At 38.6% G+C, this 26,557-nt stretch overlaps 1 protein-coding gene across 1 annotated transcript in view; it reads right to left on the reverse strand.

Annotated features, from left to right (window-relative positions):
• The window catches only part of RLF (RLF zinc finger), an 80,911-nt gene extending 59,591 nt beyond the window's left edge, over positions 1 to 21,320 (reverse strand). Inside the window, exon 1 of the mRNA XM_047872055.1 lies at positions 21,079 to 21,320. Within this exon, the coding sequence (XP_047728011.1) occupies positions 21,079 to 21,315 (237 nt within the window). The 5' untranslated portion in view covers positions 21,316 to 21,320. The remainder of the gene's footprint in view (positions 1 to 21,078) is intronic.
• Positions 21,321 to 26,557: the final 5,237 nt, after the last annotated feature.

Consider the following 26,557-nt stretch of genomic DNA (forward strand, 5'->3'; position numbering starts at 1 on the left):
TAATGGAATCATACTATACATTATTTTGTAACATTTTCCCCAACATCAGTATGTTATAGTTGCACAGGCTTGTGTATGTATCACAATTTATTACCCAATTCTCTTTTTCTGGACATTATAGTTTTTAACTTTGTACTGTTACACATAATGTTGAAGGCATTCCTCTAACTTCTTGCATGTATTCTTCATGACAATTTTCTTAGGATAATATCCTATAAATGGGATTGCTAGGTCAAAAGATGCATAATTTTTAAAGCTTTACATTGTGCCAAATTCTGCTCCAGAAAATGTGTTCCAATTTACATTCCTATTATTAGTGTTAGACAGTGACAGATTGGTAGCTGTCACAATTATTGTATATTACAATCTAAATATGATTTTTTGAGGGTCAACTGGATAGGGGAAATACAATTATTTTGTTTATTCAATTTAACAATCCTTTCATTACTGGTGAAGTTGAATAAAATTTTCATATATTTCTTTTATGAGGTAATCTTTACAGCATCTTATAAGGTATCTTCATCTGAATTATCAATAACAGTAAGGAAGACAGCTTGGATGGGAATAGCTCCAACAGTTAACTTCAACTTTCAAAAAATCAAAGAGGACAAAATACTTCTAACTCATTCTATATGGCCAGCACTATTCTGATACCAAAGCCAAAGAAAGACTACAAGTAGGAAAACTACAGATCAATATCCCTTATAAGCACTGATAAAAAATTCATTGGGGCACCAGGGTGGCTCAGTTGGTTAAGTGTCCTACTCTTGTCATGAACCCAGGGTCATGAGATATAACCCCATGTCAGGCTCTGAGCTGAATGTGTGGATCCTGCTTGGGATTCTATCTCTCTGCCCCTCTCCTACCCTTGCCTGCAGGCTCTCTCTTAAATTAAAAAAAAAAAAAAATCAGCAAAATACTACCAATCTAAATTCAATGGCATATTAAAATGGATTAGATACCATGACCAAATGGGATTTATTCCTGGAATGCAAGGATGGTTCAGCATATGAAAATCAATGTAAAAACTACATTAATAGAATAAAGGGGAAAAAACTTCACAAGATCATTTCAACTAATGCAGAAAAGGTGTCTGAAAAATTCAAGAACTTTTCATGATAAAAAATAATCAACAAGGAACACAAGAAAACTATCTCGGTGTGCCTGGCTGGCTCAGTCAGTTGAACATCTGACTTCAGCTCAGGTCATGAACTCCAGGTTCATGAATTCAAGCCCCGCATCAGTCTCTGGGCTGAAAGCTCGGAGCCTGGAGCCTGCTTTGAATTCTGTGTCTGCCCCTCTCTCTGCTCCTCCCCCATTCACACTCTGTCTCTCCCTCAAAAATAAGTAAACATTAAAAAAATGTTTGAATAAAAAAGAAAAACTATCTCAACATAATATACACCAATAATAGATGAAAACCCACAACTAACATTATACTCAATGGTGAAAGACTGAAAGCGTTTCCTTTAAGATCAGGAAAAAAGATGCCTATTGTCACCACTTCTATTCAACATAGTACTGAAAGTCATAGTAAGAGCAATTAGGCAAGAAAAAGAAAAAAAAGCAACCAACCTGGAGAGAAAGTAAAAGTTTCAATGTTTTGTAAACAACATGATTGTACATGTAGAAAGTGCTAAAGATGCCACATTAAAAAAATAATAAATTTGAATAATCAAATTGAGCAAACTTGCAGGATACAAAATCAACACACAAAAATCAGTTGATTTTATACACTAACAATGACATATCTGAAAAAGAAGTTAACTAGTCCATTTACAATAACATCAAAGAAATAGGAATAAACTTAACCAAGGAAGGGAAAGACAAGCACACTGAAAATTATAAAACTCTGCTGAAAGAAATGACAGAAGACACAAATAAATGGAAAGACATAACATGTAAATGTTCATAAATTGGAAGACTTACTATTGTTAAGATATCAATACTACCCAAAGCAATCTACAGATTCTATGCAATCCCTATCAAAATCCCAATGACTTTTTTTCCCAGAAATAGAAGAATCCATACTAAAATTATGGAATCTCAAGGGACCAAGAATTGCTAAAACAATCTTGAAAAGAATAAAGTTGCAAATCTCACATTTCCTGATTTCAAAATTTACTACAAAGTTACAGCAATCAAAGTGTATATTGGCATGAAAACAAGATATACAGACCAATGAGACAGAAAGCCCAGAAATAAACCCTATACATATCCAGTCAATGAGTTTCCACAAGGGTGCCAAGACCATTCAATGGGGAAAAAGGCAGTCTTCTTAACAGTGTTGGGAAAATTAGGTAACCATATACAAAAGAATTAGATTCACCCTATACCATATCCAAAAATTAACTCAATACAGATCTAAGATGATTTCTTGAATATGATACCAAAAGCACAGGTAACAAAAGTAAAAACAGACAAATTGGACTATATCAAAATTTAAAACTTTTGTACACCAAAAGACACTACCAGTATGGTAAAAAGGCAACTCACAGAACAGGAGAAAATATTTGCACATCATATATCTGTTAAGACTGATATACAGAATATATAAAGAAGACTTAAAATTCAACAACAAAGGGCACCTGGGTGGCTCAGTAGGTTAAGCGTCCAACTTTGGCTCAGGTCATGATCTCACAGTTGGTGGGTTCAAGCCCCACACTGGGCTCTGTGCTGACAGCTCAGAGCCTGAAGCCTGATTTAGATCCTGTGTCTCCCTCTCTCTCTGCCCCTCCCCCACTCACACTTTGTCTCTCTCAAAAATGAATAAACATTAAAAAAAATTTTTTTTAAATTCAACAACGAAACCCAAACAACCTAATTAAAAATGGGCAAAGGACTTGAACAGGCATTTCTCTAAAGATACACAGATGGCCAAAAAGCACATTAAAAGATGCTTAACATCACTAATTAAGAAATGTAAATCAAAATCACAATGACATAACCACTTCATTCCCATTAGGATGGCTATTACCAAACTAAACCAAACCAGAAAATACCAAGTGTTGACAAGGATATGGAGAATTTGGACCCCCTGTGCATTGCTGCTGGGAATGTAAATGGTGCAGCCACTGTGGAAAATGACATGGTGGTCCCTCAAAAATTAAACAACTACCTGGGGCACTTGAGTGGTTCAGGAGGTTAAGCATGTGACTCCTGATTTCGGCTCAGATCATGATCTCATGATTTGTGGGATCAAGTCCCACATCAGGCTCTGTGCTGACAGTGCAGAGCCTGCTTGGAATTCTCTCTCCTTTTTCTCTGTGCCCCTCCTCCCTACTGCACCCACATGCAGGCTCTCACGCTCACTCTTTCTTTCTCTCAAAATAATTATTTTATTTTTAACTTTTTTAAATGTTTATTTTCAAAAGAGAGAGAGAGTGTGAGTTGGAGAAGGGCACAGAGAGCAGGAGACATAGAATCTGAAGCAGGCTCCAGGCTCTGAGCTGTCAGCACAGAGCTCGACTCAGGGCTTTAACTCACGAACCATGAGATCATGACATGAGCCAAAGTCGGACACTTAACCAAGGAAGCCACCCAGGCTCCCCAAAATAAATAATTATTTAAAAAATAAACAACTATCATATGACCCAGTGTTCCACTTCCAGATATATACCCAAAGGAGTCAAAAGCAAGGACTTGACAAGGTATTTGTGCCCATGTTCATAACAGCGTATTTATAAAAGCCAAACCCATCAAGTGATGAATGAATAAACAAATTGTAGTATGAACACATAGTGGAATATTATTCAGCCTTAAAAAGTAAGGGAATTTGACACATGCCACAACATGGATAAATTTTGAAGCCATTATGCTAAGTGAAATAAGCAAATCACAAAGAGAAAATAATGTATGTTTCCACTCATACATGGTACCATAGTCAAATTCTTAGAGACAGAAAATAGAAGGGTGGTGGTTAGAGGCTAGGGAGAGGGAGAAATGGGGAGTTAGTGTCTAAAGAGTTCAGAGTTTTGGTTTGGGAAGATGAAAATGTTCTGAAGATAAATCGTGGTGATGGTTTCAGATCAATGGAATATACTTAATGCCACTGAATGCGTACTTAAAAATGGTTAAAATGGTAAATTTTATATTATGCATACTTCACTACAATTTAAAAAATACCAAAAAAGAGAGCCAACTTTATGTCTTGAGATTTTAGATTAGCAACTTTCAAGAAACATAAGTGCAACAGGAAGACAGGGAGAAAGAAGAGGATAAACTCACATATCCTCCATTTCTACTTTAGTGAGTCATTACTGATACAAGCATTGACCTAGAATACTAGTAAGTCTGGAGATTTTAAAATCCAAGCTTTATCATGTTGGGGAAAAGTATTACAATTCAGATGTAGCTATGTAATAGAGTGAAATAATATGCCTTTTGGCTGTTGATTCAAACTTCTTACCCTCATCATTTGCTAGCTAACCTCTTTGGGTCTTTTTTTTTTTTTTTTTTTTTTTAAATCAGTCAACTGAAACTGAGTATTCATTCTGCCCCAGACATTGTGCAATATAGCTTGTAATAAATCATGGCAAAAAAAAAAAAATCTGAGATGATAAAAAAATTTATCATCTCAGCCATTTAAAAAATACAGTTCTGTGGCATTAAGTATATTTATGGTATTGTGCAACCATCACCAACATCCATGCATCGAACACTTTTCACATTGCAAAACTGAAACTGAACCCATTAAATAACTCCCTATTATTACTACCTCCCTTCAGCCCCCTGACAACCACCTACTTCCTGTCTCTATGTGCAATATTGCTTTCATATTCTATTTTCAGTTTGAAAAAGCAACACAAGATAATAATAATGGCATTAGGATAGACAAATAGATCAATGAACAGAACACAGTCCAGAAATACACCTATATACATATGGCTAAATGATTTTCAACAAGGTGCAAAGGCAATTTTTTAATTCAATGAGAAAGGAGTCCTTTCTTTTTCTGAAGTTTATATATTAAATTTTCAGAGAGAAAGAGAGCATGTATGCATGCTTGCAAGCAGGGGAGGGGCAGAGAGAGGAGACAGAGAATCCCAAGCAGGTTCCATGCTGTGAGTGCAGAGGCTGATATGGGGCTTGAACTCATAAAACATGAGATCATAACCTAAGCCAAAGTTAGACACTTAACCAAGTGAGCCACCCAGGCACCCCAGAGAAAGCAGTCTTTTCAACTAACAATACGGAACATTCGGATATTCATTTAAAAACACAAAAAACTTCCATCCACCCATCATACGATATATAAAAATAAGCTACAAATGGATCATAGATCTAAATGTAAAACCTAAAATAAACTTACAGAAGACAACATAGGGAAAATCTTTGTATGTAACATGAAAAGCATGTTAAAAGATAAAAGAGAGAGTTGATAAACTGAACTTTATCAAAATTAAGAATGTGTGTTCTTCAAGAGATACTGGTAAGAAAATAAAAGGAAAAGCCTAAGAAAAAAAGCCTGTGTGTTTATAGAAGGGTTCAACTTAATAGAAATTAACCATGGCTTGGCTGGCTTGTATGCCCACCATTAGTTATGTAGGACTTTTCATTCCTGTCTTACCCAGTATCCTAGTAATTCTTGATGGTATCTCACATGAGTTCAACAGTTATTCCAGAATGTGTGACATCCACGATGCTGTTCTGCCTTAGTTCATCAAGCAGGTAGACAGTACCTTAGGCTTTCCCCATGGCCACATTACCACAATGGAATCTGTGTCATGGCCAAGGATGTTCCCTCCAGAGAGTCCCAAGTGATTCAGGGTCTGAATGTGTATACCTTGGAAGTGAAAATCACCATTCCCATTCTGCCCACTCTCTGCCATCTAAGCTTCAACATTAAAATAAAGAATAGGGGTGCCTGAGGGGCTCAGTCGGTTAAGTGTCTGACTTCAGTACAGGTCATGATCTCGCAGTTGTTAAGTTCGAGCCCCACACTGGGCTCTCTGCTCTCAGCACAGTCTATACACTTTGGATCCTCTGTCCCCCCTCTATGCCCCTCCCCACTCTCTCTCTCAAAAATAAACATTTAAAAAAAGGAAGAAAGAAAAATATATTTCATGAAGGGTTTATGTCCAGAAAAAAGACAGACAGACAGACAGACACACACACACACACACACACACACACACACACACCCTTCTCAAAACTCAACAATAAAAAACAATCCACTTTTTTTAATGGGCAAAAGATTTGAAAAAATATTTCACCAAGAAAGATATAAGAATGGCAAATAAGCACATGAAAAGATACTCAACATAATAAGTCATTAGGGAAATGTAAATTAGAACCACAGAGAGCACCACTAATTTTAGAATGGCTAAAATTAAAAAGACTGATCACACCAAATGTTGATCAGGAGATAGAAAGCTAGAACTCTCATACATTGTTGGTGGGAATGTAAAATGATACAACTACTCTGAAAAACTTGTCATGTGATACAACCATTCCACCTACATATTTACCTAAGAGAAAAGAGAAAGCGTTTGTTTTTTTTAAATATATGAAATTTATTGGCAAATTGGTTTCCATACAACACCCAGTGCTCATCCCAAAAGATGCCCTCCTCAATACCCATCACCCACCCTCCCCTCCCTCCCACCCCCCATCAACCCTCAGTTTGTTCTCATTTTTTAAGAGTCCAAAGAGAAAGCATTTGTCCACACAAAGACTTATAAATACAAATGTTCACAGCAACTTTATTTGTAACAGCCAAAAAGTAGAAACATGCTAAATGTCTATCAACAGGTGAATGAGCAAAGCATAGTAGAACCATACAATGAATACCCAGCAATACAATATATTAATTCCATACAACATGAATTTCAAAATAATTATTGTGTAAAAGAGGCCAAAGGCGCAGCATAGTTTATAAAAGAATGATATAAAATTCTTAAAAATGGAATCTAATCTCTAGAGAAGGCAGATCAATCATTGGGTGAAGATGAAAGATGGTAGGGAAAGACAGACAAATGCAACGGGGTAGGAAGGAAATTCTAGGGGTGATGGATATATTATCTTGATTACAGTAATGGTTTCACCGGTGTTTTGCCATTAGATATGGCAAAGCTTATCAAACTGCACATTTTAAAAACAAGCAATTTACTGTATATCAATTATATCTCAATACAGATTGTAGTTTTTCTTAAGTTTATTTATTTTTGAGAGAGAGAGAAAGAGCATGAGTAGGGAATGGGCAGAGAGACAGGGAGAAAAGAATCCCAAGTGTGCTCTGCGCTAATAGCATGGAGACCAACATGAGGCCCGAACCCACAAACTATGAGATCATGACCTGACCCCAAATTAAGAGTCAGATGCGGGGCGCCTGGGTGGCTCAGTCGGTTAAGCGTCCGACTTCAGCTCAGGTCATGATCTCACCGTCTGTGAGTTCAAGCCCCACGTCGGGCTCTGTGCTGACAGCTCAGAGCCTGGAGCCTGCTTCGGATTCTGTGTCTCCCTCTTTCTCTGCCCCTCCCCTGCTCGTGCTCTGTCTCCCTCTGTCTCAAAAATAAATAAAAACATTAAAAAAATAAAAAAAGAGTCAGATGCTTATCCAACTGAGCCATCCAGGTGCCCCTCAATAAAGTTGTTTTTAAAAAGACATATGGCCCTTGGGGCGCCTGGGTGGCTCAGTCGGTTGGGCGGCCGACTTCGGCTCAGGTCAAGATCTCGCGGTCCGTGAGTTCGAGCCCCGCGTCGGGCTCTGTGCTGACAGCTCGGAGCCTGGAGCCTGTTTCCGATTCTGTGTCTCCCTCTCTCTGACCCTCCCCCGTTCATGCTCTGTCTCTCTCTGTCTCAAAAATAAATAAACGTTAAAAAAAAATTTTTAAATATAACTTACTTTAAAAAAAAAAAAACTTAAAAAAAAAACAAAAACAGATTCAACTAAGTAGATTTGTTTCCAAATTCTTACTGCTTCATTCAAATCCTTGTAAAGGAGAGCAGCATAATGTTGACCAAACTGCACTTCTGGGAGTTTTTAAAAGAAAATGCTTAAAAATGAATAAATGAATGAATGAATGAATGAATGAATGAATGAAAATGCTTAAACCCTATTTTTTACAAGGGTGTTCACATCAGATTAATGACACACTAGTCATGAATTTTGTTTGGTGGTAAATAGATATGTCAACGTTCAGAATTTTATTGATATTATCACCTATTCTTATCCTCGGCTAACATCCTACACTGAGAGGGAGTTTCCCCCTTAAAAGTTTTAAGCTGAAAGGGGAGTGAACTAAATAACTTCTAAACTTCTTCCCTCAAACATGTTTATAAAAACATGGCCACCTTTTTTCAGGGGCTCAAATCCAACGTGTTATAAATTCAAATCACTTTTTAAAAAAGTTTATTTATTTTGAAAGAGAGAAACAGACAGACAGACACAGAGGGATTGCGAGTGGGGGCAGGGGGCAGAGGAAGAGAGAGAATTCCAAGCAGGCTCCATGCTGCCAGCGCAGAGCCTGACCTGGGGCTCTATCTCAAGAATCATGAGATCACAACCTGAGCCCAAATTAAGAGCTGGATGCTTAACCAACTGAGGAGCTACCCAGGCACCCTTCAAATCACTTTTGATATGCACAGATTTCAATAAAATGAAATACATAATTTAAATGGCAAATAATAAGCCAAGTTAAAACCAGTAGTCAAATGAATCAAAGAAATTTTTATATAGAATGATTTGTTAGTTACAACAGGTCAAATCCATTATATCCACTATATGTGGATCCCAAAGGACATCCATATTGTTTCAACATAAAAGAAATTTACTGTAAATTACACTTCCAATCTACAAAGCTCATCATAGGCTCTCTAAAACTATATTAGCAAATGCTCTATAAACATCTAGGAAACCTTTTTTTTCCCCAATGGGCTGTACATTGACAGGAAAATGGTGGAAAGCTGCTCTACATGAAATATTTCTTTAAAACATTATTAGTGATGAAATGGATATAAAGAAATTGATACACTAGGTACCTATCTGCTATCAAAAGTTATGCTAAGAGCAGTGTTATACTGTCCTACCTGATATTCACAACCACCTATCAGGGAGCTTTCTATTACCCCCAATTTTAGAGACAAGAATAGAGATCCAAGGCAAAGTTTAAAGTCACAAGAATGTTAGAATGAAATCTCCTAACTTCAAATCTACTTTCTATTAGATATGTTCTTCATGTCATAAGATAGTAAAACATTAAGACTGCCCAAATTTGATGTCATATCCACACTTACTGTTAGAACTTTATGGGATCATTTGTTCTAGATTTAACATTTTCATTTACCAAGACCCTTAAAGACTGTAATCAAGATTTCACTTTGAAGAAAGAAGCCAAATAAGGATAGTAAACATAACTAATGTAAACAAATAACTTCAGTTCAAATCAGTAGAGTGGTTTCCACTGGGATAGGCATTTACCCTACAGAGAGAAGTAATAACCCATTGGGGGCAGAAACATAATACTAACACTTATTTAAATGACTTTCAAAAATCTTACCACTTTTATGTTTTTCTGTGGTTGCTTATAACATATAGGTACGGCATAAATAAAACATTATTCATTTATTTCAATAAGGATACGTAAGACCAAAGTCTGGAGATGACTTAGAAAATAATCCTTAGCAAACATTTTTCAAACGAATTATATAATTTCTAAGGAGAATCAAACCTTAAAGATCATCTGATTTGAGCAGCAATCTGAAGTCCCCAAAACAAACTGATTTGGCCCAAGGTCATACATACATTCAGTGACACCTTATTTGGTAACATAAAAATAACAATATAAGAAAAATTTAGCTAATGGAAAGCACTAGGGCCTTTCCAGTTATTCAGCTATGACTTAAGTCTTCCTAGAGTCTAATAGCATTGATATATAAAACATCAATAAATGTCTGTTGGAAATGAGTAGACTGACAAATTTCCCACAGCAACAATCACTAATTTGTATCATGCATTCCAATGGCTTCAGATTCTTGAGAACCTCAAAGCAGCATGGGATCTTAAGATTATATGATCATACTCAATGATTAAACACAATCAAATTTTAATGACTTTTAGCCGGGAATACTTTAAAATACAGTTATGTAAAAAATAGTAAAGACAAACCTCACAGAAAAAAAAATTCAAATATCTAATACACATGAAAAACATACAAATGCTACTCAACTCTTTGTAGGCTAGTATCCACCAAAATTTAAAATAAACATTCTCTTTAATACAGTAATTTCAATTCCAAGAATTTATGCTATAGGTATAAATAACTAGTGTTTGATGTTTAAGGATATTCACTGCAACCTTACTTATGATAACAATAAAAAAGAACACAACGGTTTAATTATGGTACATGCTCAATGTGTGTCGATATAGAAAATTGTTCTCATTAAATTAAAATATAAATCACAGAAGAGTATTTGAGATTTTAAGAATACACAAGAGACTTAACTCTTGGGGAGTGACTGGAGGGACTGAAGGCAGAAAAGGGCTTTTATTTTTTCCTTTCTGTAGCAATATATATTTTTCTAGGTAAAAAAAAAAAATTTTCAATTAAGAGTGTTGAAGGTTTTGCTACCTGCAGAATTTAAAATCGAGGCAGTTTTCGGGGCACCTGAGTGGCTCAGTCAGTTAAGCGTCCAACTTCGGCTCAGGTCATGAACTCGCAGTCCGAGAATTCGAACCCCGCGTCAGACTCTGTGCTGTTAGCTCAAAGCCTGGAGCCTGCTTCAGATTCTGTGTCTCCCTCTCCCTGACCCTTCCCTGCTCACACTCTGTCTCTCTCTCTCTCAAAAATAAACATGAAAAACATTTTTAAAAATATTTAAAATTGGGGCGCCTGGGTGGCGCAGTCGGTTAAGCGTCCGACTTCAGCCAGGTCACGATCTCGCGGTCCGGGAGTTCGAGCCCCGCGTCAGGCTCTGGGCTGATGGCTCAGAGCCTGGAGCCTGTTTCCGATTCTGTGTCTCCCTCTCTCTCTGCCCCTCCCCCATTCATGCTCTGTCTCTCTCTGTCCCAAAAATAAATAAACGTTGAAAAAAAAAAAATATTTAAAATCAAGGCAGTTTACAATAAAATATTATACAATTTTTTAAAGTAATAAACGTGTGTATTCCACAAGACAGATTATCTACAATATCAATATATTAAGTTTTAATATATAAGCTCAACATTATTTTTCTAAAAATATATACATATATAGAAAAACTCTCTAAGTATATATTCCCAAACTGTTAACCTAAGAAAACTATTAACCTAGAAAAATGTAGTACTGAAGTATTAGGGTATATGTGACAGTTTTCATCCTTTGCTCTCTTCTTTTACATTATTCTAATTTTTTTTACATGAATTTTTTGGACAATTAAAAAATCCAATATTTAAGCAATCTTGAGAAAGAAAAACAAAGGTGGAGGTATCATAATTCCAGATTTCAAGATATACTACAAAGCTGAAGTGATCAAAACAGTATGATACTGGCATAAATACAGACACACAGATCAATGGAACAAAATAAAGAGTCCAGAAATACATGCACGCTTATATGGTCAATTAATCTATAACAAAGGAGGCAAGAATATGCAATGGAGAAAAGACAGTCTCTTCAGTAAATGGTGCTGGGAAAACTGGACAACTACATGCAAAAGAATGAAACTGGACCACTCTCTAACATACACAAAAATAAACTCAAAATGGATTAAGGACCTAAATATCCTAGAATCCTAGAAAAGAATATAGACATTAATTTCTCTAACGTCAGCCCCACCAACATTTTTCTAGATATATCTCCTAAGGCAAGGGAAACAAAAGCAAAAGTAAACTCCTGGGACTACATCCTTTTGCATTTCGAAGGAATAAGTCAACAAAACAAAAAGGCAACCTACTGAATGGGAGAAGATATTTGCAAATAACATATCTGATAAGAGGTTAATATCTCAAATATATAAAGAACTTATACAATTCAACACCAAAAAACAAACAAATCCAAATAAAAAATGGGTAGAGGACCTGAACAGACATTTCTCCAAAGAAAACCTACAGATGGTCAACAGACACATGAAAAATTGCTCAACATCTCTAATCATCAGGGAAATGCTAATCAAAACCACAATGAGATATCACATCTGTCAGATTGGCTAGAACCAAAAAGACAAGATATAATAAATGCTGGAGAAAAAAGAACCCTTGTACACTATGGGAATGTAAATTGGTAGAGCCGCTGTGGAAAACAGTATGGAGGCTCCTCAAAAACTAAAATTAGAAGTACCATTTGATCCAGTGGGCACCTGGGTGGCTCAGTTGGTTAAGCATCTGACTCTTGATTTCAGCTCAGCTCATGATCTCTCATGGAATTCTCTCTCTCTACACTCCCCCCCCCCCCCGCAAAGATAAATAAACTTAAAAAAAAAATCTTAAAAAAAATGACATACCATTTGATCCAATAATTCCACTTCTGGGTATTTACCTAAGGAGAAAACATTAACTCAAAAAGACAGACACTCCTAAGTTTACTGCAGCATTATTTACAATAACCAAGATACAGGGCGCCTGGGTAGCTCAGTCGATTTAGCAACCGACTTGGGCTCAGGTCTTGATCTCACAGTTCGTGGGTCTGAGACCCACATCAGGCCCTGTGCTGACAGCTCAGAGCCTAGAGCTTGCTTCGCATTTTGTGTCTCCCTCTCTCTCTGCCCCTCCCATTCATGCTCTGTCTCTCTCTCAAAAATAAATATTAAAAAAAAAAAGATATAGAAGCAACTTAAGTGGCCATTAGCTGACAAATGCATATACATACACACAATGGAATACTACACAGCCATAAAAAAGGGTAAGACCTTGCTATGTGCAACATGGACAGACCTAGAGGGTATTATGTTAATTAAAATAGGGCAGATTGAGAAAGAAAACTAACTTATGATTTCACTCATATGTGGATTCTAAAAAACAAAACAAATGAACAAACAAAAAGCAGAACTGGACCTATAAATACAAAGAACAAATAGATGGTTGCCAGGGGGAAGGGAGGTAGGGCAAAGGAAAAAAAGGGTGAGGGGGATGGGAGACACAGACTTCCAGTTATAGAATGAATAAGTCATGAGAATAAAAGGCACAGTAAAGGGAATATACTCAGTGACACTATAATAGCATTGTATGGTGACAGATGGTAGCTACACTTGGAGTAAGCATAGCATAACATATAGAGAAGCTGAATTACTATGTTGTACATCTGAAACTAATGTAACACTGTGTGTCAACTATACTCAAATAATTTTTTTAGTTTTAATCCTTATATATACACGTATACTATATACATATTTTCCCAAAAATCAGAACAATACACCAAGCTATTCACAGTGAGATTACATGGTGGTTTCACTTTCTGCACTTATACATCTTGTCTTAAGCTTTTAGAATGAGCACATACTAGGCAGGAGTCACAAAACTTTAAATATATATCTATCTATATATACATATATATATTCAGTTTTATTATTTTAAGATACTTTATGTATTCTAAGCATATATGTTAAAAAAGCAAATTAAAGTAAATGAAATTATGAATAAAAATACACCTATTTTATATAACCATGTATCACAAAAATGCAATTCCCAAGCTAGGCCATTCATTCCAATATACCCAGTAATAATTCTTAACGCGTGTCCATATTAATAAAGCATTATTGTGCTGGCTAATGTGACACACTCCGGCTATTTCCTTGGGAATAAAAATACTATGAAATCAAATGTCAGCATGCTGAACTAATAGATCCCTCCCAAAAAGGACAAGAAAGGCATTTAAAAAAAAAAAACATATTAAAGAATTCAGACAGGGGCGCCTGGGTGGCGCAGTCGGTTAAGCGTCCGACTTCAGCCAGGTCACGATCTCGCGGTCCGTGAGTTCGAGCCCCGCGTCAGGCTCTGGGCTGATGGCTCAGAGCCTGGAGCCTGTTTCCGATTCTGTGTCTCCCTCTCTCTCTGCCCCTCCCCTGTTCATGCTCTGTCTCTCTCTGTCCCAAAAATAAATAAACGTTATAAAAATTTTTTTTTAAATAAAAAAAAAAAAAAGAATTCAGACATAGCACAAAAGTGAGAAGAAATAGACAAATACATTAGTTCCCAAGCTAGCTATGTTGCAGAGATAAAGGTAAACCCAGATGAATAACCTTGACCTCAAGATATGTCTAAATAGTATTCATTTCTAATTTACAAAAGTTATAATACATTGAAATACTTTTCATATGTGACAATAAGTATAATTCAAAACCTGCAAAAACTTGGAGGGAAATTTTTTTCATAAAAAGCTCACAGTCATGTTTTAGGCTGAAAGTAGGGAATCAAAATTCAGTGGTATATAGAAACATAAAGGAATCCACTCTTCCACATAGTGTTTTGCTTTACTATAATGAAAGAAAAACATTTAATTTGGGGATGATATCAGGTTTAGAACACAGCAAAATATTAAATGTCCCAGACCTGCTAAGTTTGGCAAATGCTGCATAACAATGTCTCTCTAGGAGGTTCACAATGCATCTTAACATATATGACACATAAAAAAATATTTATCCCAACATTATCCTAACTTACATGAACATAGAATCTTTAATTCAGTAAGTACTTACTAATACATATAACTCATGGAACAAAACAGTTTAGGAAATGCTGACATAGGAAAAAGAGCATGGACTTTGGAATCTGAAGACTGTCACAGCTTACTCGCTGTGTGACCCCGGGAAAGTTTATTTCCCTGAGCCTCAGTTTTCTATCTGTAAAATGAAAATAAAAAATAACACCATCTACCTGAGTGCTTGGCACATAAAAGATGATTGATTAATTGATAGATAGATAGAAAGATTGACAGATAAATAAATAACCCCTCTAATTTTTCATGTAATGGTTTATATGTTGGCTTTAGGGATCAACAAAAGTTTTAGGAATCTATTTTTTTGTATACAATCTTGCTCAATCCCTTATCTATGTTCAAATTTTCCAGTATGATATCAACCATATCCAAAATAAATGTTTCAACCTGGCTAAGCAAACCCTGTTGAAAAGCTCTTTAAATATTTGTGGAATACAAGCAACCATGGGAAATTCTTAGAAAACATAAATAAGGGGCACCTGGGTGGCTCAGTCGGTTAAGCTCCGACTTCAGCTCAGGGCATGATGTCCTGGGTTCGCGCCCTGTATCAGGCTCTGTGCTGACAGCTCAGAGCCTGGAGCCTGCTTCAGATTCTGTGTCTCCCTCTCTCTCTCTGCCCCTCACCCCCTCAAAAATAAACATTAAAAAAAAAAAAACATAAATAAAATTTAGTTCTACTCTTTAGTAATTAGGATACAAAGAACAGTAAGACCTGATCCCTGCTCGGAAGCACCATAAACTGGCTGACCAAAACATGTCCCTATTTCTTAATAAAGAAAGGTAAGACTTGTTACTCTTAAGAAGTCTAGTCAGAGATTTAAGGAAGCAAGGAGATAAAAGATCAACAAGTATTGACTAAGTACCCATTAAGTGCCAGGGACAATTCTAGGCACTGGGTAAACAAAACAGTCAACACACTCTTGACGCTTACATTCCAGGTGCAGAGACAGATAAATAGACATATTTGTCATAGACATCAGATAGTAGTCGGTGATTTAGAGAAATATAAAGCAGTGTTCAGGAGTTGAAGGTGATGGGGAAGTGTTGTTTTAGACAAGACAGTCAAGGAAGGCCTCTGGGAGAGGTGACAGGTGTCTAGAACTAAGTGAAAACAAAGCACACTTTAGTTGACCAATGCCTTTGCAGGCTTGAAACAAGTGGTGCTTTCTACTTAGATTTTTTATTAAAATTGTTCAGAAGAGCATGAAGCACAGGTAGACACAAAAATCACTAGTATGAAAGAGACTGGGTGGTACCAAGTAAATGACAGCATCCAAAATTCCCACTGCTTCATAGTCACATTTATAATTATGTTTTGGTCATATGCGGTGCAAAGCTAGTGTATGCCATTATAACCACCTGTCATCTAGTTTCTATTTAGAATGCACAAAAAGAAAAGGTAATGTATTAAAAATCCTTTAAAATAAATGAGAAGTAAATCTCAAGAGTTTTCATGGTCACCAATCTCAAGGAATTAACTGAAACTCCCCATCTCAACATTTCCAAACTGTTGCCTTATTAGGCTGCTAACTCTTCTTCAATGCTATAACGCCTCTAATTTTCTCCCTCCAACACTACTCCTCATTCCACACATGTAAATGTGTACCTTGTATGAATGTAGGCTAAGTTCACAAGTACGCCTCCAAGAGATGAGCAAAGAGTGTCTATCCTGTTCCTTCATCCTGTTTCTTATGATAAAGTTGCTTTTTACATCAGATTTTACATCAGGTGTTTCTTTTGAAGTACTAACCTCTTCAGTATATCATGAAGTTCTACAATATAATTCATTCAACAAATTAGTTTTGTGTGCCAGGCATTGTATTAATTGCTAGGTGCCAAGTATACAAAAAAGACTAAATAAGACCTCTACTCTTGTTGGTTTGCTAGCCAATACAAGAGACAAACATGGAAACAACTATTCAGGTACCACAATTATGTACAAGATGCTACCGGAGTACACGAAGAATCACCTCATTCTGTCTGCTGCAATCATAAAACACTTCTCAAAGACTTAATGTTTGAGCTGGTCTTAAAGGACAAATAAGCAGATGGAGAAGGGAGGACCCTAGGTTAATCAGGCAGACTTAGAGATGGATACTGTAGTAAAGGTATTTAAAAAAAAAAAAAGAAAAGAAAAAAGGTTGGAAAGGTGGGAGCTGGGGAAGGGGAGTGGGGGCAGTGTCCAAATTCTAAAAGGCTTTGTCTGCCAGGTGAGGCTGGTAAGTCTGAATTCTATCTTGTCTTTGGCGTAAGAAACCATTGAAGAATTTCAGGGAACAAAGTGACTAACGAGATTATATTTACAATTTAGAAAGAATACCAGAATGGAGTGTAGATAAAGTCAGTCAGAAAGCAAGGGAGCTTGGTGAAGAGGTTGCTGCAACAGGACATTATTTATGAAACCTGGACTAAGCCAGTGACAGCAAGAAAAGCAAGAGTTAAAAGTATGTACAAAGCATCAAAAGAAGACAAACATCTAAGAGGAAGTCTAGAGAAATTAGAGAAAGCTTCACAGAGGAGACGGTGTTTGCACTGGGCCCTAAACAAGGAAAATTCGCCATATAGAAAATGAGAGAAAAAAGGAGAGAACAGCACAATGAAAGGCAAAGGCAGACTACTTGACCTGAGATCTTGCTAAAGTATCCTTCTGGAGATCAATCAATCGGTAAATATTTACCAAAGCCTAATATGTATCTTGGATCTTGAGGAATCAAATGAAAATTAAAGTCAGCTTTCCCAAAATAATGTACTTGGAGAAATTTTGGTCCAAGGACTCCAAGTAAAATACCTCTGAATAAGAGTAGGATTATGGTGATGGGATTGGCTAGGTAAGAGCTGAAAAGTAAACTGGAGTTAAGGGGGTGAAGACTTTCTATTCGAAGGCTAAGAAATCTGGAAAACTAGGACAATTCCGGGAACATTGTTTTTTAGATTGTCTTATTTAGTCCATAAACAATATGTTTACATAGATAATAGTAAGTACTATTATTGTTCCATTTACCAATGAGAAAACTAAGGGTTAAAGAAAATAACGTACCCAAGGTCACATAGCTAGTTTAAATGGTGAAGCCAGCAGACCCTTTGCATTCAATCACAAATCCAGGAGAAACTGAAATATATGCAGTACTTACTTACTTTAACTCTTAAAAATCTATAAAGTCACTATTAGTCTAGAACCTAAAAGTTTCATATCAACAAGATTTATTCATAAAACTACTTTGCCTGGTATTCTCAAAGTATAATCATTCACCCAATAATTTCAAGTCTGTTAATGTTACTTAAAAAGCTTTCAAAATGTGTATTACAAATAGAACTACCAGTTGTAAAACTTTAGGAATCTTGATTCCCAAAATATAGCAAAAACTTGAGAGGATAGCCATCAATTTTTCAACAAAACAAAGAAAGACTATTTTCTGGAGTTAATCTCATCCACACTGTTTGGCAGACAGTGTTTTCAGAAAAGAAATTGAGGGAAAAGAGGGAAAAGCCACATCCCATTGTCATTGAATACAAACGTTCACTGAATACAAGTTGACCTAAGTATCATTTTCTTAGTAACTATTACTTTTCAAGTTTCATTTTTATCATCTTCACAAACTTCTGAAAATTGAAAACATGCCCAGAATGAGACAAGCTACTCTATCCTTTCATATGTTGGTTTATTTCTTGATTTGGTGCAATTCCAAAGATAGACCCATTTCTTTTAAGTACTGCAAGAGCTGGAGAGAATATGGTCCCAGCCTGTTGCAGGAGGGATGTGCTTGGTACATCTAAATCTCTAGATTTCTAAACTAAATACCTGATGAAAATACTTTTGTGGCAGTTAAGTATCCCGGAGAGCACAAATCAGGCCTTTATGATGCTACTACCTATCTTTACACATTAAGTGCTCCTAGAGGGCATGTTCCTATATCCAGCACTTAGTGCAACGTCAGGCACACCACAAAGAGTGGATGAATAAATCTTATTCTGCCTTTCAAATGTGAAACCAAGAGCTATCCAACCAAATCTGAATGGTGAAATTGTTCCTCCTTCATCATAAAATGTTGAATTTTTTTTTCTGTATTTGGTGAACAAGGGCACCATGAGTTGATTTTATCTGGACTACTGGGAAAAAATGTGACCAAAATATTGTGACAAATATTGTGAAGAGTTGTATATAAACTTTCTCTTCTACTGTTTGTATAAAGCATTATAAGGAGATAAAGGCCAGGAAACAAAATAAATTCCATAGGCACAGTGTGTCCAAGGTTATTAACTAATAAGCGGTAGAGTCACAAATAGGACCCGACTAGCTCCCAATCCAATGTGCTTCCTATTATAACACATCATGATTACAGGAACATCTTTTCTTATTACGTTTATTAGTCCAAAAAAGTGTTTGGGGAAAAACCTCAGGCCAAAGGAAATCTTCACAGAAAAGACAAATTACAGAGGTACTTTGCTTTTTAAATTCCTCTGTGCCCTTACATTTCTAGGTGTCACCAAGACTCAAGACATTAAAACATTCAGTTAAAATGAGATGAGGGCTGCAAGCACTAGGCATAAAGCAAAATATATAGATATGTAGATATATACATGGTATCCTCTGACAAGCTTCAACTTAAGTAGTTACATCCATTCTTGTTATCTTTCTAAGATAATAACACAAGCTTAGAAGACTTCCCCAAACCCAGATTTCTTCTCCTGTCGTCCTCCCCATTACTCCTGTCCAATCAGCTTCCCATTCTCCCAAAGCTTCAATTTTCCTTCTCATCTCTACCTTTGGCATTCAAATGCTCCCTTCCCCTCCCCCTACAGTCCCAAGACTCATTTTTTACCTTTCAGCCTTAGGGCCTTCCTGGACCACCCTATCTAAAGAGGCCTCTCCCTCTTACTTCTAAGTACACAGTACGGTCCACAGTTAAACTTTTAATTTGTTTTTACTAGTTAATTGTCATTCCATTCCATTAGGATGTGCCATGATGGCAATCCCCTTACCACTGTCTCTACAACACCTCCTTTTCCATCATTACCAAAACTGTTCTGGAAATACTGTTACGTCTACCACCTCCTTCCAACTGTAAGCTCATCATGGGTAAGTGCTGTCCTACGTTTCCTCAGCACTCGAGGAAGTGCCTGGCATCATCCAACGCAGTCAGTAAAAGTTCGCAGAATAAATGTATTAAGCACCAATGCTCATTACTAGCATAGAAGCAAAGAAGAATTACACCGGGACACTTCCTAGTGCAGACAAATGCTGCAGGTTGTAGACATAAAAACTGCTAATGATACAATGTATAGAAAAGATGAGCATGGACAAAATTCCATTCAAAGAGATGAGGTGTCTCTGGCTCAGCAAAGAGGAAGGAGAAAAGCAAGAAAGCAAGCCAATTTTTTATTTTCCACTGGACTAAGAGAGCAAAATTGTCCCCCCCCCCAATTACAACTTTGTAACAGCGCAATGTATTCCGCACACTCAACTACTCATCAAGAGTCCAAGTACCAACATACTACCATTATTTTGCATTCTCTCAGATACACCAGGTGAGGAGCAGAGGGTTGGTCCTGAAACCCGATAGAACAGCAGAAGTAGAAATAATAACGGCATATCTTTAAATTTATAGACAAAAATCTGGAAGTGACCATGGAGACTATAAACTAAACATACCAATAAATATGTATGTAACCACAGGTTAGGACCCACTATAGCACAGAAATGGTCATACCACTGCCAAGAGACCACACTCCACATCTTCCTCAATCCTCTTCCACTCAAAGACCCTAAATAGCCACCACTAGCTCACTAGCCTCACTGCTGATAGCACAATCCTCAAAGGAATCCAGAAGAAGAGAAAGAACAGCTTAAAAGTCTCCCCACCCCGCCTCTCAAAAATAAATAAATAAAATAAGAAAGAAAAAAAACAACACAACCAACCAATGGGCTCCGCAATCACTAATGAGAAAGCCCAAGACGCCTTTCAAAGCCAACTGTCAGACCTTTTAGGGGCCCAGATGACGTTGACTCCAAAGAGAAGTCTCTGGCCCCAACACATATCTCCGGATTATTCAGGAAAACTCAGGTTTTCCAGTTTGGAGATCTGCACTCAAAAAAGGATCTCCCAGCAGGAACGAGCAATCAATCTCTCTGGAGGCAATGGCGCTCCAACCAACCACCCGGCAGGGGGACAGGCAACGGCGACAGGGCACGGCCCTTCCAGGGAGCCGCCGGCGCCCTCCGGGTTCTCAGTCTGGCCCAGCGCAACCCGCCCTGGCGGTGACCAAAGTCGGGCAGTGGTGAAGGGGGGCCAGCGGTCGAGCTTCCCGAGCTGGGCCTTCCCGGCCTGGGGGCGCGGCGAGACACGGAGGTGGCGCCTCTCAGTCCAGCCCCGGCTGCGGCAACCGATCCGAGGCCTCTTCCCCTGGCCTCCCCACCCCGCCGCCTTCAGCCAGCCAGTCAGCCCCTCACCTGGCAGAAGCTCCGGCAGTAGTTCAAAGATGAGACCTCCGACACCTCCTGCTCCCTCAGCTCTGTCTCCAGCTGCCATAGACACGGTCGCAGTCCCGGGGCTCCCAGAGCCGGAGATGCAGGGCGATGACCCCGAGCCATGGACTCAGTCTCGGTTCCGTCCCCGGCTCCGGCTCCTGCCGGAGCCTCAGCCCCGGCCCCGGCGGCGGCGGCGGCTTCTCCCTTTCCGTCCGCCATCTTCCCACGGCCCAGCAGCGCGTAGGCAACCAAGCCACGTGATTCAGCCCTGGCCCCGCCCCCGTTCGACCACACGTGGTGACGCACTCCTTGGCGACGCGGGCGCGGGCCGGATTCCGTCACTGGGTTTCTGTGTGCTCCTCCTCTCGGCGGCCTTCCCGACAGCCGCCCTGGCAACAGCCTGGCGGCAGCTGGCCAAACACCTACTTCTCTCAGCCTTTCCAGACTCTCTGGAGTCACGGGGTCACCGAGCTGGACATACATGTAGACGTAACCTAGACAGGAGCGGCCTGACGCTTAAGCTGCGATCGGAAGGAAGAGAGAATAAGGATCCCCCGGTGGAAAGAAAATAAGCAAAGGTTATGAAGACTAGGTCCGTGGGAAGGTGGTTTATAAGAATGGGCACTACAAGTCAGTAGGGAAAGGATGACCTCTACAGGAAATGGGGCTGAGGCAACTTTTTCAATAGGAAGAAAATTTAGATTTCTACTTTAAAAAAAAAAAAAAATTTTTTTTTAACGTTTATTTATTTTTGAGACAGGGAGAGACAGAGCATGAACAGGGGAGGGTCAAAGAGAGGGAGACACAGAATATGAAGCAGGCTCCAGGCTCTGAGCTGTCAGTACAGAGCCCGATGCGGGGCCCGAACTCACGGACCGCAAGATCATGACCTGAGCTGAAGTCGGCCGCCTAACCGACTGAGCCACCCAGGCGCCCCTAGATTTCTACTTTAAACCATATCCAAAAATAAATCCCAGGTGGATTACAGGCCCCGAAATATTTTTCAGGAAATACTTCTTTAGGATATCAAAATAGGGACGAATTTCTTAAATAAGCCCCAAAAAAGCACAAACCGTGTGAGAAAATATTGTTAGATTTGACTGCATTAAAATTAGTTAATTCTGTAACAACAGAAGTTTAAGAAGATGCAACACAAAGACAAGCCAAAAACTAGATGGTATTCAAATATATAAAACCGCCAAAAGATTAATATCCGAAAAGTTACCCAAATCAAAAGGAAAAAAAGCAAACAATCCAGTAGGAAAGTAAATAAAGGATATACAGAGCTAGTTCACCAAAACATCAATAAGAATGACCAATAAACCCGTGAAAAGATGTTTAACTTCACTGTGACCATCAAGGTACAAATTAAAACAATATATGGGGCACCTGGCTGGATGAGTCAGAAGAGCATTTGACTTTTGATCTCAGGGTCATGAGTTCCAGCCCCATATTGGGTGTAGAGATTAAATAAACATATATATATATATATATATATATATATATATATATATACACACACACACATATATAACATATATATTATATACACATATAATATATATGTGTATATTATATATATATATATATAATTTTATACCCATTAGTACCATGTTTTAGGATTTAGAAATATGGAACTTATATATTGCTGGTGGAGGCATTAATTGGTAATCACTTAATAAAATTGAATATACACATGTCCTGTGACTCAGCAATTCCTCATAATAATAATAGTTGATATTCATTGAGATAAGGTTTTTTATATATTTTAACCCGTTTAATCCTACTAACAATACCATGAAAAGTTACTATTTTTACCCTCATTTCACAATTCAGGAAACAGACATGGAGACTTCAAGTAACTTGACCAAAGTGACACAACTTGGAAATTATGGTGCCCGGAATTCAATCCCAAGTAGTCTGCTCCAGAAACGGATCTCTTAGAGGTGCCTGGGTGGCTCAGCTGGTTAAGCAACTGGCTCTTGATTTTGGCTCAGGTCATGATCTCATGGTTCATGAGATTGCCAGGCGTTGGACTCTGCATTGGGCTCTGCGCTGACAGCATAGAGACTGCTTGGGATTCTGTCTCTGCCCCTCTCCTGCCCAGGCTTGAGTGCTCTCTCTCAAAATAAATAAATAAACTTAAAAAAAAAAAACTACCATAGAATCTGACCTCTTAAAAAATTTTTTTAATGTTTATTTATTTTTGAGTGACAGAGCACAAGCAGGGGAGCAACAGAGAGAGAGAGGGAGATACAGAATCCGAAACAGGCTCCAGGCTCTGAGCTGTCAGCGCAGAGCCTGACACAAGGCTCGAACTCACAAACCGTGAGATCAAGACCTGAGCTGAAGTCAGACGCTTAACCTACCCGAGCCACCAAATCTGACCTCTTAAACACTATGTTGCCAATGTTCATTGCAACACTATTAGTGTTCAACAGTACACTAAATGTTCAACAGTAGAAAGATGGAAAAACAAATTACGGTATATTCACACACAAAAAATATACAGCCAGTAAATGAATGAATTAAAACTTCATACATCAGCATAGTAAGCTGCATACATCAACATTGATTGATTAGCACCTATTATGTGCTGGGCACTTTCCCAGCTAACAGAGATTCAGAGAACAACATATTTTAACAGACAGATGTGGCTAAACATTAATGTGTTAGATGTAGGTAATAGGCACATGATTTTCTATAAAATTGTCTGTACTTTTTTGTATCTTTGGCATACAAAATAATTAGGCCTAAAAAAAAAAGGCAGGATGCGGTGGGGTGGGAAGAAGATCAGTGTATCTGTAATGTGGTGCAAGGCAGGGCAGGTGGTGGAGATGAGGTTGGAGACGGAGAAAAGGGCCAGATAATATAGGACTTTATAGCTCAAGGCAAGCAGTGGGGATTTAAAGTGTGACAGGTAACCACCGAAAAGCATTAAGTGGTCATATGATATCATCTGATTTACACTCCTGCTGCCACCACGTAGAGAAAAGGTGGTAGGAGGCAAGAAGGAAGACAGAGAAGCTATTGCAGCAGTCCCAGTAGTAAAGGTTAACAGATTAAGGATACATTTTGGAAGCAGAACCAAAAGGCCGATGCTTTGTTTATGAGGAGTGAGGGAAAGAGAAGAATCTGGAATGGCCTTCAGTTTGAATGGTTGGCAAAGATGCTTACTGAGAAAGATGGAGACTAAGGAGAGGAACAGATTGGGAAAAGAGGGAAAGAGAACCGAAAGTTCTGTTTGGGACGGGTTAATTTTAATTTCCCTATGAGACATCCAAATGGATGCGCTTGGATATATGTCTGTGGGCAGGGTTGGAGATGCAGAACCATCAGTGGTCATGCCACTGTTACAAGACAACAACAGACAAAAACCACAAGACTTCTTTCACTCCACCACATCCTCCCCTAGTTTCCGTCCCACATCTCTGCTCTCTTTTGTAGAAAAACTCTTGTAAAGAGCTGGCCAAATCCTCTATTTGCACTTTCTTCTCATTTTCTCTTGAACCCTTTACAGCCTGGCTTTCATCCCCAGTCCTCGCTGAAACTGCCTTTTTTTTTTTTTAATGTTACCAGTAATTTCTACTTTTGTTGTCTCAAGTGGCAAATTCTCAGTCCTTTATTTAGTCTCTTGGCAGTATTTGGCCTTGTTGATCATTCCCCAGTATTGGATTTCACTTGGCTTCCAAGTCTCCATACTTTCCTGGTGTTTCTTCGTGGTTTCTTTTCTTGCTCTCCCTTCTCTTTCTGATTTCTAGCTGTCCCAGGCACAGCCTTTCAACCTCTTTTCTATCTACACTCATTGCTGTACCCATCAAGTTCTTTTTTTTTTAATGTTTATTTATTTTTGACAGAGAGAGACAGAGCATGAGCAGGGGAGGGACAGACAAAGAGGGAGACACAGAATCGGAAGCAGGCTCCAGGCTCTGAGCTGTCAGCACAGAGCCCGACACGGGGCTCGAACTCACAGACGGTGAGATCATGACCTGAGCCGAAGTCGGACACTCAACGGACTGAACCACCCAGGCGCCCCTGTACCCACCCAGTTCTAATACCATTTACATATTTAGGCCCATTAAAACCATCCAAGAAAGGCCCTGCCCTGGCAAAAATCCCTCTCTCTCTCTCTCTCTCTCTCTCTCTTTATACACACACACACGCACACACACATACACACAAACTATATTAAAGAACACATAGATTCCTCTATCTTTCAAGATCCAGCCCTCATCACAGAGTACAACCCTAAGGGTGCCTGTGTGGCTCAGTTGATTAAGCATTCAACTCTTGATTTCAGCTCAGGTCATGATCTTGCAGTTTGTGGGTTCGTGTCTTGTCATGCTCTGTGCTGATGGTGAGGAGTCTGCTTGGGATTCTCCCCCTCTCTCTGCTTCTTCCCTGCTTGCTCTCTCTCTCTCTCTCTCTCTCTCTCTCTCTAAATAGAATAAATAAATAAACTTTAAAAAAGTACAACCCTGGGGCGCCTGGGTGGCTCAGTCGGTTGAGCTTCTGACTTTGGCCCAGGTCATGATCTCACCGTCTGTGAGTTTGAGCCCCGCGTCGGGCTCTGTGCTGACGGCTCAGAGCCTGGAGCCTGCTTTGGATTCTGTGTCTCCCTCTCTCTCTAACCCTCCCCCGCTCGTGCTCTGTCTCTCTCTGTCTCAAAAATAAAATAAAACATTAAAAAAAATTTTTAAGTACAACTCTATTTACTTTTATAACTAGCATTATTCAAACTCCATATCTTTTGCTCTGTGTCCTCAAACGGAAAGGCACCAAAAGAATTGAAAGCAAGGATTTGAGCAGATATTTGTATATGCATATTCACAGCAATATTATTCATAATCACCAAGAGATGGGAAAAACCCAAGCATTCATTGAAGGATGGATGGACAAACAAAATGTGGCATATACATACAATGGAATATTGCTCAGTCTTAGAAAGGAAGGAAAATCTGACACATGCTACACAATAGATAAGCCTCAAAGACATTATACTAACTGACATACATAAATCACAGAGATAAATACTGTGTGATACCACCTAACTGAGGTACCTAAAGGATTTAAAATCAGAGACAAAAAGTAGAAGAGTTGTTGTAAGGGGTTGGAGCAAAGGAGAACGGGGAGTTAGTATTACATATTTACTGAGTGTTGGGGCACCTGGGTGGCTCAGTTCTTTAGCACAGGTGCAACATATTCTTGCATAACCAAGTATTATTTCCCAGTAGTAGTGAATGTTCCTTTTTACTGTTGTTGTTGTTGTTGTTAAAGTTTATTTATTTACTTTGAGCGAGAGAGAAAAGGAGAGGGACTGGCAGAGGGAAGGGGAGAGAGAACCCAAGCAGGGTCCGTGCTGTCCGCACAGAGCCCAACTGCATGAACCCTGAGATCCTGACCTGAGCCAAAATCAAGAGTCAAACGCTTAACCAACTGAGCCACCCAGGTGCACCATGCA

Source organism: Prionailurus viverrinus, chromosome C1 (genome assembly GCF_022837055.1).
Source record: "Prionailurus viverrinus isolate Anna chromosome C1, UM_Priviv_1.0, whole genome shotgun sequence".
NCBI classification, from domain to species: Eukaryota; Metazoa; Chordata; class Mammalia; order Carnivora; family Felidae; genus Prionailurus; species Prionailurus viverrinus.